Here is a 15775-nt window from a genome sequence, read left to right as displayed (position 1 = left end):
CCAGAGAGTATTATTATAGGTCACTGCTTTCTCAGGATGTCAACAGATCATGCCTGAATAGATGAAACCCAAATGCCACTGGTTTTAAGATTTGGGGGAGGCATGAGCATGCTGTTCAGGGTCACTTGGAAATCATCAAGCAAGAAAGCAACCGTGCAGACTTGCCCAGTACCCGACTACCAACAACGAGCATGTTCCTTCTCCCACTGAAGAAGCAACTGACTTCGGACTTCAGCTTTTTCTAGGAGGAAACAGATAACTTAAAGAACCTTATGAGTGAGGAAGGAAGGAAATGCTTATAGGATTTGGGAAGAAATGGGCTAAGGGGTGCCTGAGACATGATTTGGATTGCACAAACAAGAAAGCAAATAATGGGGTAAGACAAGGATTTTCCAGGCAGAAACATTTTGTGTTGCACTGGTTAATTTATTAGAAGCAGGGTAAGTGTACTACTCTTTTTGTGGCTGCAGAAGGATCCCAGACCAAACAGTTTTTTCCCATGCTTCCAGTGGAAATACCCAAACACATGCTTCCTTTTGGGGGCCCCTTGGGAACATAAGAGATCCAGTTGCCCCCCCCCCCATGTCCTTTTTCGTACTCCTTGACAGGCAAGGTGAAAGTTTCATTTGGGCAAGTAGCCCAGTATCAGTCCACACACACTAACTCAATTCGGATGCCATTTTCCTCATTATCTAAACCAGGGTTCTCCAACATGGTGCCCACATGTGCCAGTGAACATGATGCCCAGAAATACCAGTAAATATCCTCTCATAAAATCCACAATGCAAGAGAAACGTATCTCTTCCTGCTTAATTCCTGGCTCAGCGTCTCTTACATTGAATGTGCCTTAAACATGCCCATTTGTTTTACGTGTTAAAACTAAACTGCCCTGATGCTTTATATTGCAGGAAAGAAATATGTTTATAAATACCATAAAAATAAAATTTTGTTGGATGCCAAAATTGGAACCCATCTTCCCATCAGCCCTGAACAGATTAGAGCTGCAAAGAGCTTTTCTGTGTGAATAAGTATGGCAAATGTAGGTGTCTTTTTCCAGCTGGCGAGTGGCATGCTAATACCATTTTGTGGTCATGTCTCTTTTCCTGCTCTTTTGAATGTGGTAAACCATTTTGTGTTATGTCACGTCCCTATGACAGACATTTTGTGACTGGTGCCACGATGCTTTCTCAGTATTTCAAATGTGTCCACTGGCCTGAATTGTTTGGAAGATCAGAAACATGGCATAAGACTTCCACCTATGCTCTCCCTCTCATGTGCAGTTTGGGCATTTGGTTCCTTCCAAATCCAGTAATCCAAAGCATCATGGGGGAGGGACTCCTGAATCTTTCATTTTTAAAATACTTTGTGCCACATTTCATCTGAGTAATATAAGAGGGATTGACAAGATACAAGCAGATTCAGTAAAATAAACCTCATATCTCTATATCTATCTATCATCTATCTGTCTATCTGTCTTCCACCCATGGTAGTCTGCAATATATTATTCAAGGCTGGGAATTAGTGGCCAGCCAAAGCCTAGATAAGCAGGTACAGTGGTACCTCGGGTTACACACGCTTCAGGTTACAGACTCTGCTAACCCAGAAATTGTACCTCGGGTTAAGAACTTTGCTTCAGGATGAGAACAGAAATCGTGCTCCGGCGGCGCGGCAGCAGCAGGAGGCCCCATTAGCTAAAGTGGTGCTTCAGGTTAAGAACAGTTTCAGGTTAAGAACGGACCTCCGGAACAAATTAAGTATGTAACCAGAGGTACCACTGTATGGCTTAGTAGGAGTCAGAGGTTAATTATGGTCAGGCTGTATACACACCATACATATAAAGCACAACCCAACACCAAAAAACAAGAGAAAGAGGGGGAAAAGAGGAAATAGGAAATAACAACCATGTTCAGTTAGACATCTTCTTGTAACAGAGCCTGATGGGCTAAGCAATTATTTCACTATAACCCTTGTGTGTCAATACCACCAGCGCCATCCACAAACCCCAGGCAACAAGGAACTGTATCCCCCTCCACAGACCTAAGACTGCCAGTGTTGGTTTTGCTGCTGTTATATTTGTGCATCATGCTGTAGTAATCTTTTTTAGGGTTAAAGGTGAACAAGGAAGAAATGCCGTGCCACTCTTTGGCACTTGGAGTTGGAAACTCGTCCAGTTCTGTGGAATCAAAGAAGCACTTGACGTTCCTCTCTGCCAGCTTCGCTGCGTGATCCTTGGCCTTTTGCTCAAAAAGCTGCTGCTCTTGCTCCAGGTACACTTTCCAGAAGGCAAGCTGGAGAATACTGACTGGAGAACAGCAGCGGGAGATGCATGTAGAAACTAGGGCCAATATGAAGACACTGGCGATCAAACTCCACCCCAGCACCTTGGCAAAGAAGCACAAGAGAGATAAGAACAAAGTTTGCATCAGTGAGCCCCATAGAACTCTTTCCTAGAATTAACTTGGGGTTGTGTCATGTCTGTAATAACTATTTCTCCCTCCAAATACCAGGAACCTACTAGCTCAGACAATTTGTCCACCTAGCCCATTATTGTCTATTGTTTTGATCAGCAGTAGCAATCCAGGATCCAAGCTGAGCTTTTTCTAATCTCTGGCTGCTTTACCTTGGAAATACCAGTGATTGGAGCTGGGACCTTCTGGACATGCTCTACTACAGAGCTTTTGTGTTTGGCCAAACCCCAAAGCTTTTTTATTATTATTCAGATAGGCAATAAAAGACACTTGGGTTGCTCTTTAACAGTTTTATAGATAGGGTGATATGAGTAAAGAGAAAAGCGAATAGAGCAGATATATTCTTACGACCCCTTTGTAGTCTGCCAAAATCCCCTCTCTTCCAGGCAGCAGTGGTTTCAAGCTCCTTACAGGCAAATGGTGCAGGCCCCATGCTGACAACAAGATCCTTACTGGGATCTTATATAGCACTCTATTTTTCTGACACAAGCTTATCATGTTTCATTTGGGCATATTCTCATGGCCCTGAAATTATTGGTTTTACCATGCCAGAGGAATTCTTCAAAGATAGCCAAGTGGTTACTCTGGTTTATCTCTGTTAGGCAAATGACCCCTGCTTCAATTGCATCTTTTTTACAAGTTGTATACATTTCATTAATTCCTGCAAAATAAATGCTGAATGTGCAGGTTCATATAACTGCTGTCTATATAGATTCTTATTATCTGATCCCACACCTTCCAAAGTTTTCCGATACAAACCTGGATGCACATCTCCCAGGATGTGTCACATGAGTCACATGACCCATGCCTCACTCTTGCCCTGAAAAGTACTTTTTATTTATTTATTACTACTGCATCAGACCAACACGGCTACCTACCTGGATCTAGAATCATGTATGAACAGATGGCTCATCAGCCCACACCTTATCCTTCCAAGTGCCCTTGTTTAAAGGCTGGGATTTTATACTGCCATCCACATAATGTCACTTATAAGGCCCTGTTGAACTCTGCTAAGTTGAACTACATATATGATCACATGATGCTTCTAACACTTTGAAGTAGCGTCTGAATATTAGCTATGTTGTAAAAAGAGGAGTTTAGACTTAGTTACTAAGGGGAAAGCATAAACAGAAAAAGAAGGGAAACATAAACAGCAGAAGGAAGGAAGGGCATTCCAGAAAATGCACATTTTCAGGTCACTACCACTTGATACGCTGTAGGGTACAGTGTCATGAGTAAATTTTCCCCAAATAATCCCAGTTTATACATGAGCAGGCAGCCTTTCAGTGCCCCTGGTCCCAAGTTGAGATGCTCCCCACCCACCCATGCAATTTACAAGTCACAACTTAGTAGTACCATCTGGAAGAGGTTATACCAACCTGAGACTGTGCTTGAAGGCTCATGAGCATATCCTGCATCTCCGAGGTAGCAGTGCCACTCTGACAAGGCACCCGAGGCATTTTCTAAACACACTCATCCCCTTTGCCTTTGCACATGTATGCCTGCATTGCAGAGCTCCCAGAAGCGGCACACTCATAGAAGCGGCTTCCCAGTAAGGCCACAGCAATCCATGTCAAGGGAGCAACAGATGCTCTGACAATCACCAGCCCCAGCACTTTCAAGTAGTGCCAGAATCGGGTCCCGTGAGGGCACCTGCACAGCCTGTTTGGGGCGCAGCTTCCGGTGAGTATCTTCCAAGACTGGCTACTGAGCAAGAAGCCAAGCAGAAACAGAATAAGGGCTGGCACCAAGAGGAAGACCAGGCCGTAGAGCATATTCCAGGAGTTGCAAGGGCATCTGAACACCACGGCAGAAAAGATGCGCTCGCTGCCAACCGTCAACAGAGAGACAGCCCCATAGCCCAGTGCCTTCTGGTGATTAACGCAGAAATCAAACACTGCACGAAACTTGTCCATCCTGCTCCCTGGGACTACTTTGGTGCTCTACGTCTGTCCTCCGATACACTTTCTTCCTTCACAGGAAGCAAGGCTCTAACTTGAAAGAGGAAATCTGCAGTTTGAAACTATTTGCAGTTACAAACGGTTTCACTTTTGGTGCGAGATAGAGAAAGAGAATTTAGAGACTTTACTGGAAAACATGTTTATAGACCACTTCCTTTTTGGGTTTCTTCTTCATCACAAGTGAATCGCCAACAACTCACTCACTGAAGCAAAAACAGAAGAACTCCTCCTGCAAATCTTGCTGCATTTAAATGGTCTGAGATGATCTTTTATTTTATTAGAACCACAAGTGGTAATTATTAATTTCCAAGCAAGCCAAAAAGGGTTAGAGGCAGGATAGCCAATTCTTTTTTTTTATGTTATCTTCATAACAATGTTATGTTGGAAGACAGGGACTGAGCCAGACTGTTTTGTGAATTTAATGGAAGAACCAGGAGAGGCTGGTCCATGCCCTACCAGCCTCAGCCTGCCCTCACTTCTCCTCTTTCTTCCTTACAGCCAGCCAGAGAGTGGCACTGCTTCACAGCCGCAGCATCCTTAGTCTCTGCATTGCCCTTGTACAACTGAGCCGGGAGGTAGAGGACGGGTCCAAAACTAGAATTATTTGGTTATGCTTATCATTGGCTCTGGCTCCAAATACTTTTGGGTTCCCTGCTTTCCACCTTAGCAGTCCCGATGGGCAACAGTCACCACTGAGAAGTACATTACACAAGTGTGAGCTCCTTCCAAAATAGTCCCTTCTCCCCCAGCATAGAGTAAGACCACGTTTGATCAGTTAAAAATGGTTTACTTAGAAACTCTCCAAAAGTGAGATTCATTTGCCTTTCCACATATCACTCAGAAAACATTAACTGGTAAAACTTGGCTTGTTACAGTGGTGAAAGTTATTGGCAAAGGAACACAAGATTGGCTTGTTAGAGCCATGCGGTCTGAGCTGCAGCAACCAGCAAAAAAAACTCTTCACTCAGCTTCTCAGGTAAACTGGGAGAGGACAATAGGCTTGATTACCTTCCTCCCAAGCTGAGAGGGAGTGACCTAGCTAACCCCTTTGTGCATTAATTAGACTTAAGCGTGTTGGTTATATGAAGGTTATCCCACACATTGGCTGTTCTGGCTAGGGCTGATGGAAGTTGGGTATTCAACATCTGGAGGGCCATCCCTGGCTTAGAGCTAATGAAAGCTACCAACAATTGGCACAAAATATAGGAAATTTCCTATAAAATATTTAAACTGCAGGTCCATAAATACTTATAGAACATGACCACAGGAACATATTAAACTGCAGGTCCATAAATACTTATAGAACATGGCCACAGGAACATATTTGCCTTTTTGAAAACCTGTTCATTAAAGGGTCCCCCACACAAGTAGAAACAAATACAAACCACCACACCTTTTCCCTCTGTTTCCCATTCCCCATCCTCTTTTTTTCCTCCAAGCAGTGCCTGGGCCGTTGATCATGCAGCAAAACTTAGTTGAACTTAGCCATACCTTTCCTATCTGCTGTGATTTTAATGTTTCGAGCAACTACTAGCTACCCTGACTTCGGGGAGTGGCAAGATACATATGGTAAAAATTATGCTCATTCAACAGGAAAGAGGATTGTAGAAAAAATGAAAATGAGTATGCTCAGAAGAATCAAGTGTTAAGATTTCCTGTTTGCGTAGGAACTGACAAAAGAGGAAGTAGTGACTGGGGTCGAAACTAACTTTATTATTATTAAGGCATTCCGCTAGGTGGCTCCTGTGTGCCACGACCTTGGCAATGATGAAACAGGCTGAAAAATGTGCATTTGGCAGATGAGAACACAAGGAGAGACTGGCAGTGACGATGCAAAGCAAATGCACTGTAAGAACTGGGAACCAGCTAACGATATATAAAATACAGAACTATATAAAACATGGACCATTAGTTTCCTCCCTCCTCTCTCTCCCCGCCCCCAGCCACGATACAGAAAGATGCAGCACCTGGAGACAGCCTGTTGAGTGGTAGGGAAATGCCAGAACTTTGATCTGAGTCAGCTGAAGAATTTTGCTCACACAATATCCTTGATGACACTTTGATATTTTCACTTCATGACTGCAACATCAAAGCAAGTGTTAAACCACTGATCACACATCAAGCTCCACAGACATTGGCAGAACTTTCAGCAACGGCTGGTTGCTCGTTCAGCAGCAAGTCATCAATTGTCAAGAAATCATGTCATGCAAAGAAAAAGAAAAAAGGCTTAGGTATGGGTAAACCAGCCTGCTTCAAGGCTGCACATTTCCTCCATATATATATATATAGAGAGAGAGAGAGAGAGAGAGAGAGAGAGATATTCCTACATTGGAAGGGGGTTAGACTAGATGATCCTCGGGTCCCTTATAACTCCACAGTTCTATGAATACCCCATCTGTGTTCCTATTTCCTCTTCTCAGAACCATGGAATCCAAGCTGAAATGAACGCTTGCCCTGGATTGTGATGTGGGACCTAGTTTTGGGTTGGAGAGTCTCGGACAAGCTTTGGCTGCTCCTGGGCACTAACATCACTAGTCTGAGTTTGGTGCAGACAAAGACACCAGGCACTTGCATTGGAGACATGTTTCCCAAAGCAAGGGTGGTGCCCTTCAGAAAGTGGTGCCAACAGGGTTTTCTGAGCCCAGCACAAGCAACGAACAATTTGCACGGGGGTTACATTCCTGACTCCTGCATGTGTCAAAGCACGGATAAGCCTATTCTGTCCCTGTTCTGCCCCCTTTTCCGGCCACTTCCAGGTCACCACAATGTGCACACTTGATCTCTCTGACTTCACTCAATGGCACTGAGAGCTGGGAGCAGCCAGGTTGACTCATCTCAACTGAAATTGTAAGGAAGTTACAAGGGCTAGAGACTTTTTTAAAAAAGAAAAAGAAAGCTGATAGCCTGAGGCCCCTCTTGGCTATGGGACCTAGTACATCTGAACCCCCTGTGGCAACCCTGTCTTCAGATGCTGGAGATTGAACCTAGGGGAGGGGGTGAGACCTGCAGCCATTCAGATGTTCTTGAACTCTATTCCCCATCAGCCACATCAGCATGGCCAATGATCAGCAATGATGGAAATTGTAGTCCAGCAACATCCGGAGACCCACAGGGTCACTACCCCCTGCTTTAATTGCATCCCTCTTTGGTTGAACAGTAAGGTTCTGATTAATATGTTAAACAAAACCATTCCATGTGTGCCATAAAGCTATGGAAGGAAAATCTGAAAGTGTCTCTGATGGCATTTAATACATGAATGGAAAAGTCTCCACCCTGCTTTTGGAACGAAGCATTCAGAATTGCCATGTTGTCAGCCGCTCTTTCCTGACAAGTTTAGAATACGCAAGTTTGTATACGTAATGTTTAGTTACATGAAAGAAAAAGCTGGGGCTTTCCTGGGGGGGAAAACAACAACATTGACATTGACCAAGCAGAAGGAAATTAACAGCAGTTAATTGGCCCGTTCCAAAAGGAGCTGATATTTTCCAAAGTAAACTTATAGGGAGAAGACAACTTAACCAGGAAGCTTTAGTTTGTCAAAGGAACTGAAAAGTGACTAGACATTACTACACACCTCTGCATCCATTTCACAGAATACATACGCACTTCTCTGTGTGTGCAGAACAAAATCTTACTCACTGCGCTTACTATTTATTTTTTTGAAACAGGATTTAAGAATGTTCATGTGTGGTGCCAATTATTCATTCAAGGCCTTAATTCATTCAAGGCCTTATAAGAACTCCTCAGATTTACCAGTTATGCTTCAATACAACACCAGGGCTGAGGCCAAAATAAAACGAACTCTTCACATTGAGTTGGGAGTGTGAAAGGGCAGGCCCAGATCCGCTGCTTGTGACTGATCTGCATTTTCACACACATTTGCATTCTGTGACCTACGTCTGACTCCTTTTAGAATAAGCTGTATTTATTTCTGCCTCTTCCTTGCCAGCTTTTTAAAATTAGCAGATATTAAGTTATTAAACCTCTTATGAAAACAGTGACTTATAAGAGCATCTGTGATCAACAGGTTTTATTGCACTATAAAATGGAAGCATTTCTCTCGGGCATACTGGCAAGCTGTAAAATTATCATATTCATAAGTTTCCTATGTGGCACAAACACACTCTGCATTCTTTTCTCGAATCAAATCAAATGTAGTGGGAGTATCCTTAAAGTACTGATGTTTCAGTAATGACTTGATTCTGAGCTTCAGGCAATCCAAATAAGGGAAAAGCTATTATTAATGTAATTTCTACAGGGTGAAGTGGCCCATCTCACAGTAGACATTAGAGTAACAGTAAAAAGTGGAAGGCGGTTAATAATCAAGGGTGCAATCTTAAATTATGGCTGGCAGCGGTGTGGCTTGGCGAAGTAGTGTACCCAGTGATGCACCCACAGCCCCAGCACTCGTGCCAGAAGGTGGGAGCAGGAAAAATGCCCCTACACTGTGCCAGCTCCCAGGCTGGTACTGCAGAGTCCCAGATCAGACCCGTCGCCATTGCCTGACAGCAGCAGAGTCCACACAGGAGCTGCTGAATCCTGTGTCACCCCAGCCCGGTTTCCAGGGTCTCCACTAGCTACTTCAACCCACCATTGGAGTGGCTACATTGGATTCCTCCTTTACACTGCAACTCAACCAACAGAGGAGGCTGACAAAGCCAGGCAGAGCTGAGCCTCAGGACACTTCCTCTGGCCCCACAAGGAGTTGGGGTCGCACTGCTATAATTATGTATTGGATGAACCCATCCAATGTCATCTGCATTTATTTCAGGCACCAAAAATACTCATGCTATCTCTGTTACAACCCACACATTGTCAGAAACAGCTTAGGACCACAGTACCTCAAGGACTACCTCTCTCCATATGAACTGACCTACACCCTGTGATAATCACCTGAAGCCCTCCTTCATGTGCCCCCTCCAAAACATGTCTTGAGGGTCCTTTTTTGCAGTGAACCCATTTGTAGAATGCCCTCCCCAGGGAAGCTTGCTTGATGCCTTCATTATATAGCTTTAAGCAACAGACGGAAACGTCTCTCTTCAACCATGCCTCGGACCGATAAACATTCTACAGTGGTACCTCAGGTTACAGACACTTCAGGTTATAGACTCCGCTAACCCAGAAAGATTACCTTGGGTTAAGAACTTTGCTTCAGGATGAGAACAGAAATCGTTCTCTGGCGACGCGGTGGCAGCAGGAGGCCCCAATAGCTAAAGTGGTGCTTCAGGTTAAGAACAGTTTCAGGTTAAGAATGGACCTCCGGAACGAATTAAGTACATAACCAGAGGTACCACTGTATTGCCTTTAAAAAATAATAATGGGGATGGGGGGTTAATAGTTTGCTTTTCTTTTATGATTTATTTTGTATTCTGATTTTGTATTTTTATGTTGTGATCTTCGCATGAAGGGCAGTATACACATTGAATAAATTAATAACAATAAACATTTGGAGCTCTGGAAATACGCCTGGTAAATTTATCTGCTACTATGATTAGAAGGAATTGTGATTGTATGGTCTCCACATTTTTGTCCGTATTATGAAAGACCACAGGGAAAATGTATAAGTTTCAAGATACTTCAACCACATAAATAGCCATTCTTGTGGAGTCAGGTTGTCTGAAGAAGTTTTCACACATCCACTAAGGCAACTGTAAACTAGAAGTGGCTGATGAACCAATTTCTGGATGGAGTCATTCAACTTTATGCTGGAGTCACATTGCATAATTCAACGTATGATGCTGGGTTAACACAAATGTACTTCTGCACACGAGCATCTGTTAACAATTAAAGGTAAAACAAAACTGGCGTTGCTTAAGGAGACGGCAGCATTCCCATTTGATTTTCCATACTTGTATATTTCCCTTGAAAAATATAGTTCCTCAGTATTACCAAAATATTCATTATTTATTTTAAAAAAACACTTTTATAATAAAGGACTTTCACTATTGTGAATGTAAATTAAAATTTACGACTGAACCTTGCCAAACGACAAGAAACACGACCATAGTGCGGGAGGCCAATACTCCAATGCCTTACTGACACAGTTTGGAAGAATATGCATGCTGAATATTTTCGCTAACAGAGAAGTTTGTTTGAACAGCTATCAAATTTCCTAAGGACAAAAGCATCTGCTCCCATATCTTGTCTGCAAAATCTAGAAGTTATGAGATCTTACTTGTCCGCAAAATTTAGAACCTAGATGCTGCTAGTCTTAGAGCCATCCTTAATTTCTTACCCCAAATCCACCCTAAAGCTGAAGCAAGTAAATATCAATACCTCATTTACTTATCTCCTGGGAAGGGCAGGGTATAAATTCAATAAATAATAGCTATGCAGTATACATGATTATTTGCATAGTCACATTTACAGTAAGAACTCACGGCTGAGTGATTGTGACACGGCCAACTTTGTCTTGTGATTAACGGCTGAAGTGGGATGTGAATCACAGTCATGTTGTTTGTGCACTAGTTCAAAAATAGCATCAGAGAATGTGATCATCATATAGCATTCTACACGTCTGTTGAAATATAAAATAAAACTTCATCTGCTGGCATCCTTGAATAGTATTTTCCAACATGCCTTCTTTAAACTCCTGCTTTCAGCCTATCTACATCTGCTTTTCTATTCTCCCTTTTGTAATGCACTGACCTCATTTTAACAGTATGGATGGCTGTTCACCTGATAAATCAATTACCAACAGAAGTCTTCATGATGGCCCTCTAGAGTTTTAAACATATCATTCATATATCCTCAAGAAATGTCATTTGATTGTTTTTCATAATACACAAGTTGACCGATTCTTCAGAACTAATACACTGAGCAGTGCTGTCTATCCAAAGGTTCTTTTTATAAATGCCCAAATTTGTTTCCATTAAACAAATATGCATATATTCAGTTTAGGTTGAGATCCTATGGCCCATGGGAGGGCACCACAGGGGCCAAATGGTACTAGGAATTTCTGACCTGAGAGACAGAGATCCAATGTTTAACTCTTCCCCTGACTAAAGAAATCTCCATGACCCTGATCCTGCTGGTGTTGGAGCTCAGACATTGGTAGGGCCAAAAAGGGTGCCTATTAGTAGAGGACCGGAGGAAGCTTGGATCCAAAGTGTTTCCAAGCCCCAACATACCCCCAAACAAAAGAAAACATTACATTGACTCAGGAACTGGTACTGTATAAATCAGATCCCAGCAGGGAAGTGGATAAGGTGGAAGAACTGCTTTGGGATTTCTCTCCTTCCTCCACCCCTGCAGAATTGGAGCATTAGTGCATAATTATTTTGTATCCACTCTTAAGTTTCCAAAAATGATTTTTACAAGGGCAAAAGCTGGAGAACAGTAAGAGCAAAGGAGACTGGAACCATGGGAGGAAAGACAAATTGTACAGTTCATGGGAAACTTCCCCAGACATATTCAAATACTATTGCACAGCTATGAGAGATTTTTTTTAAAAAAAAAAAAAATAAGTCTTTTTTAAAAAATAGAAATTCGGGTTTTTTAAAAAGCAAAAGCTGTTGGAAGTTTTCTTCTATCTTGAACAACAAATTATGTGAGGTCAATGTGCATAAAATAAGAAATCAGATGTTCCTTATTGTATGGATGCACAACAAAAGAAGAAAAATCAAGCAAAAGTTTGAGATACCACAGACATTTATAATCTCTTTATTTAGCAAAATGCATTTGGAAAAAGTACTGTATATTCTTCAATGTGTACAATAAAAACCATTTCCTCAACTCAGCTTCATTTTCCAATGCCTTGGATTTAAATATCATCCCCACGATTCCTGCATGCAAGAGAGGCACATTCATTAATTGCAGAAGCGATGTCTTTTCTTGTTTCAGGAACTTCTAGATACATACAGGGCCAATATCCTAAAAACTGGGAGGAGCAAGGGCCTCATCAATCAGTTAATCTCTGAAAGTTTCCCCACAGAAAGACTGCTAAGAACATATAAAGAACTCTGCTGGATCAGACCAAAGGCCCATCTAGTCCAGCATCTATTCACAGTGGTCAACTAGATGTCTATGGCATCTAGAATCCCACCTAGAAATAATTCCACAAAAATGTACATTATCCTATACATTTCACCCACACTCCCAATACAAACATTCCCAACTGGATAGCACTTTGGTATAGATGGGGCTGAACACCCATCATGAGCACCCCTGTTCCCTTTTCCCCAGTTACCTAATGCGTTCCCCTGGCTTCTTCAGGAAAGCTAAGCTCTGGCTCATATAAAATCATGACATTGTAGAGATAGAAGGGGCCGTGAGGGTCATCTACTTGAACATCAAACATTTGCTGACTGGCAACAGATTAAGTGAACTGACACTAGTGAAACTCAGGGCTCGTCCACAATTTTGTGTCTAGAAAGCACAGGTCTGAGTGGTTATTCGCTTGACTTGCACTTTTTAGGCAAGCGTTCGAGGGGTTTTTCCCTTGCCCTGCTCTTTAGTGCTAAGTCGAAGCAAACGTCAATCCAGAGAAAACCCAAATTGCTGTGTGCTCTGATTGAACACCAAAGAGTTTTCCCTGGGGGGAAAGCGACAGGACAAGAAGTGGTGTGGCTAAGCCTTCACTTGAGAGGATCTTACAAAATTATTGATGGCTTGTTGTGTATGTTACAACATATGAATCATCCCTCAATTAGGCAGGCGTTAAGTGATGAAAATGCAAGCGTGTGCCAGCGCAAAGATACCTTAGTTGTCTCATTCGAGATTTTATTTATGGGCCCAGCTGCCTCTGCATTGCACTGACCAAATAACATGAGCTCGCTGCTCTTTCCTTCCAGCATAAATGGGGAAAAGGAGAAATGACAGCATTTGGCTTATTGTGTCATAATTTCCCATTTAAGCTTTCACACACTTTAGCGTTTTGATGCTCCAGGAGCTGTTAGTTAGCCCAAACTGGCATTCTGCTTACAAAGATTGGAAGAAGGATCTTGCATAGTCTTGACTGGAGGTGGGGGCAAGGCAAGCAGCACTTTCTGTTACTGGCGATAGAGAGAAAATGATAGTGATACTGACAGGAAGTGCTATACAGTAGTGCCTGCATTTTAAGACAGGTAAGCAGTAAGACGCAACAAATAATCAATAGCACTTCTCATCACCCTCCCTTCATATAATTATCTCTGGCTAGACAGAAAGGATGAAATACTTTGGCTAAAAACCTTCCTGCACGTGTGAACAACCAGTTTGGGGGACTGTTAAAATAGTTACATATTTAAAAAACTTCACAAAAGTTATGGAACAACTCATCTGAGAGATATAATTTCTCTATTGAAGAAGGAAATGTAATGCCACATACTGAGTTCAGAACAAGGACATGTAACATTCATTCTTAGGACAAATGTGACTTGACCCATATCTAGGTGGTACTTTGAGATATGTGTTCAGTGCCCCAATGCCCATTAACTTTATCTTCTCTGGCTACAATAATTCAATAATCCCACAAGGGTTTCTGGAATGTGTCAGAAGATGAACAAAATATATTCTGGCCCTATTAGGCTTAATGCTTTGCATAGACATATCTAATCACAGAATGGTCAAGTAGCAATCACTGGGGTTTTTATTGCTAGCATTGTGACTGAGAACAAGAGGAATACAGCCACAATAATATACAGCTGTCAATTAGCAAGATCGCATAAAGACATCTTTGGCTATGCAGGCTCTTGGCTTTCTGGAACCAAGTGAGTTGCATGGCTAGCATGACAAAGAAAATAACAATGTTCAGAATGAGGAAGAGGCGGGTGTAAGATGCTGACATTGAAGGAGCACTGCTTCGAGCAGTTGCCAGCATCTGTGCAAGACCAGATCGGCCTTTGAATAACACACTTTCCTTGTGTTTCCCATATGTAATATCTGCAAAATCAAGAAGATCTTTCATTTCCTCATCTTCATCCACAGGCAATTCTTTCTGAGCCAAAGTCTGCGCCTTCTGTCGAACTTTTCTTTCATTCACTTCAATCTGTGCAAAAATGTCGGGACCAGCATCAACGTACTTATAGCCTTTAGCCATCTTTCTGCTCTTCTTTGCTTTGCCTTGCTGCTGCTGCTGTTGCGAGATTGCAAATATCCTGTCAATGGCCTCCTCCGTCTGCCTTTTATCTGAAAACCGCAGCAGGCGCTCAGCTGTCTTTCTGAAGCTGTCTGTGTTCCGCACACGGGAAAGTATCTGTTTCTCTAGCTGCTGGAAGACAGGCTTGAAATGCTGAATGTTCTTTTCTACTATCCCCATGTAGTCTCTGACTTCTGATACCGGGGGGCTGGTAATAGCTGAGGCTTGGTCGAACAGAACTTTATGGCGGTCTGCAATAACTTGTGCAAAGACAGAGCGGCTTTTATCCTCACCGGTCCATAAATAGACGGCATAGGCATGCTCATCGGTTGTTATGAAGACATCTAATTGCTGAGAATCCCCATGGACGCTGAAGCTTTGGACCTCAATGGAAGGCCCAATAAAGAGGTACACAGCTCTCGTGACTGGGGCTCGCAGGTGAGTCGTGACATTCACATAGTTTGTCCCATTGTAAGGGTAGCCTCTGGGATACATTCTTGAGGCAATGACAGCTTTTTCACTGTAGCCAGTGTCATCCATCCAGTACATCTTGTACATTCCATCTCGTTGCCTAATGAAGGCCCCGTGGACATCGTCAATAACCGTTTCCTCAAAAGGCACATCCACATTGTGGAAGAAGCTGGCTACTGTCTCCAAGGGGCTACCATCGTCAATAAGTATTTGGTCCACTAGCAAGAGGAGCTGGGGGTGTATAAGTAACAGGTTTCTTTGGAGGCTTTTCAGTTTTAGTTTGGGGTTGTACGCACCCACTCCTTCACCCCTGATGAAGATGATCCCACTTCTTTCCATAGCAGCAACCACTCTCCCTTGGCAATCTGCAGCCAAGTCATGTTTATATTTCAACCACTTTGATGAGCAGTCTTCAGTAACTTGCCCTTCCCAGGGGTAAAAACAGCTCTTTGACACAGCTGGAGAAAACATCAGTGCATTGTTTAAAAATGTGTATTTTGGTCCATACAGAGCTTCTGTTATGAAAGGTACACCATTGGGGGCAAAAGTGAAGGAGTTCTGATCTGGGTGTTCGTGACCAGCATTGAAGTTCCTCCAGCCTTTTATCCAGTCTTTGTATTTATTTTGGTGAACAATATCATATATTGCACGTCCTCCCAGTTTTCCTGATTTGAAGGAGAGGAAAGGTCTGTTGACTTCGGCCGGCAGTGCACTTCCATATGTTACAACTCCCCAGTCCTCAAAATAATGCAGTTTTGGAATGCCATAGTCTGGAGGAGGTACTAAACCCAGGCTTGCATCATACCTTTCCAAAAATA

General features: G+C 42.7%; 2 protein-coding genes across 4 annotated transcripts in view; both read right to left on the bottom strand.

Moving 5' to 3' along the window:
* Positions 1-405: 405 nt before the first annotated feature.
* LOC310704441 (calcium homeostasis modulator protein 6-like) lies at positions 406-4531 on the bottom strand. The gene is given in 3 exon segments (XM_083497909.1): positions 406-2381; positions 3848-3931; positions 3935-4531. Coding segments are annotated over 3 exon segments (957 nt in total). The 5' UTR covers positions 4385-4531; the 3' UTR covers positions 406-1958.
* Positions 4532-12075: 7544 nt separating this feature from the next.
* The window catches only part of LOC310704403 (dermatan-sulfate epimerase), a 145652-nt gene continuing 141952 nt past the window's right edge, over positions 12076-15775 (bottom strand). For all 3 annotated transcript variants that reach the window (XM_083497780.1, XM_083497778.1, XM_083497779.1), the window contains one exon: positions 12076-15762. In XM_083497780.1, coding sequence (XP_083353906.1) covers positions 14004-15762 — 1759 coding nt within the window. In that variant the 3' untranslated portion in view covers positions 12076-14003. The remainder of the gene's footprint in view (positions 15763-15775) is intronic.

Source organism: Podarcis liolepis (assembly GCF_965112155.1).
Source record: "Podarcis liolepis genome assembly, chromosome: 3".
NCBI classification, from domain to species: domain Eukaryota; kingdom Metazoa; phylum Chordata; class Lepidosauria; order Squamata; family Lacertidae; genus Podarcis; species Podarcis liolepis.
The sequence above is the reverse complement of the archived record's forward strand: the minus strand, read 5'-3'. Positions and strand labels throughout refer to the sequence as shown.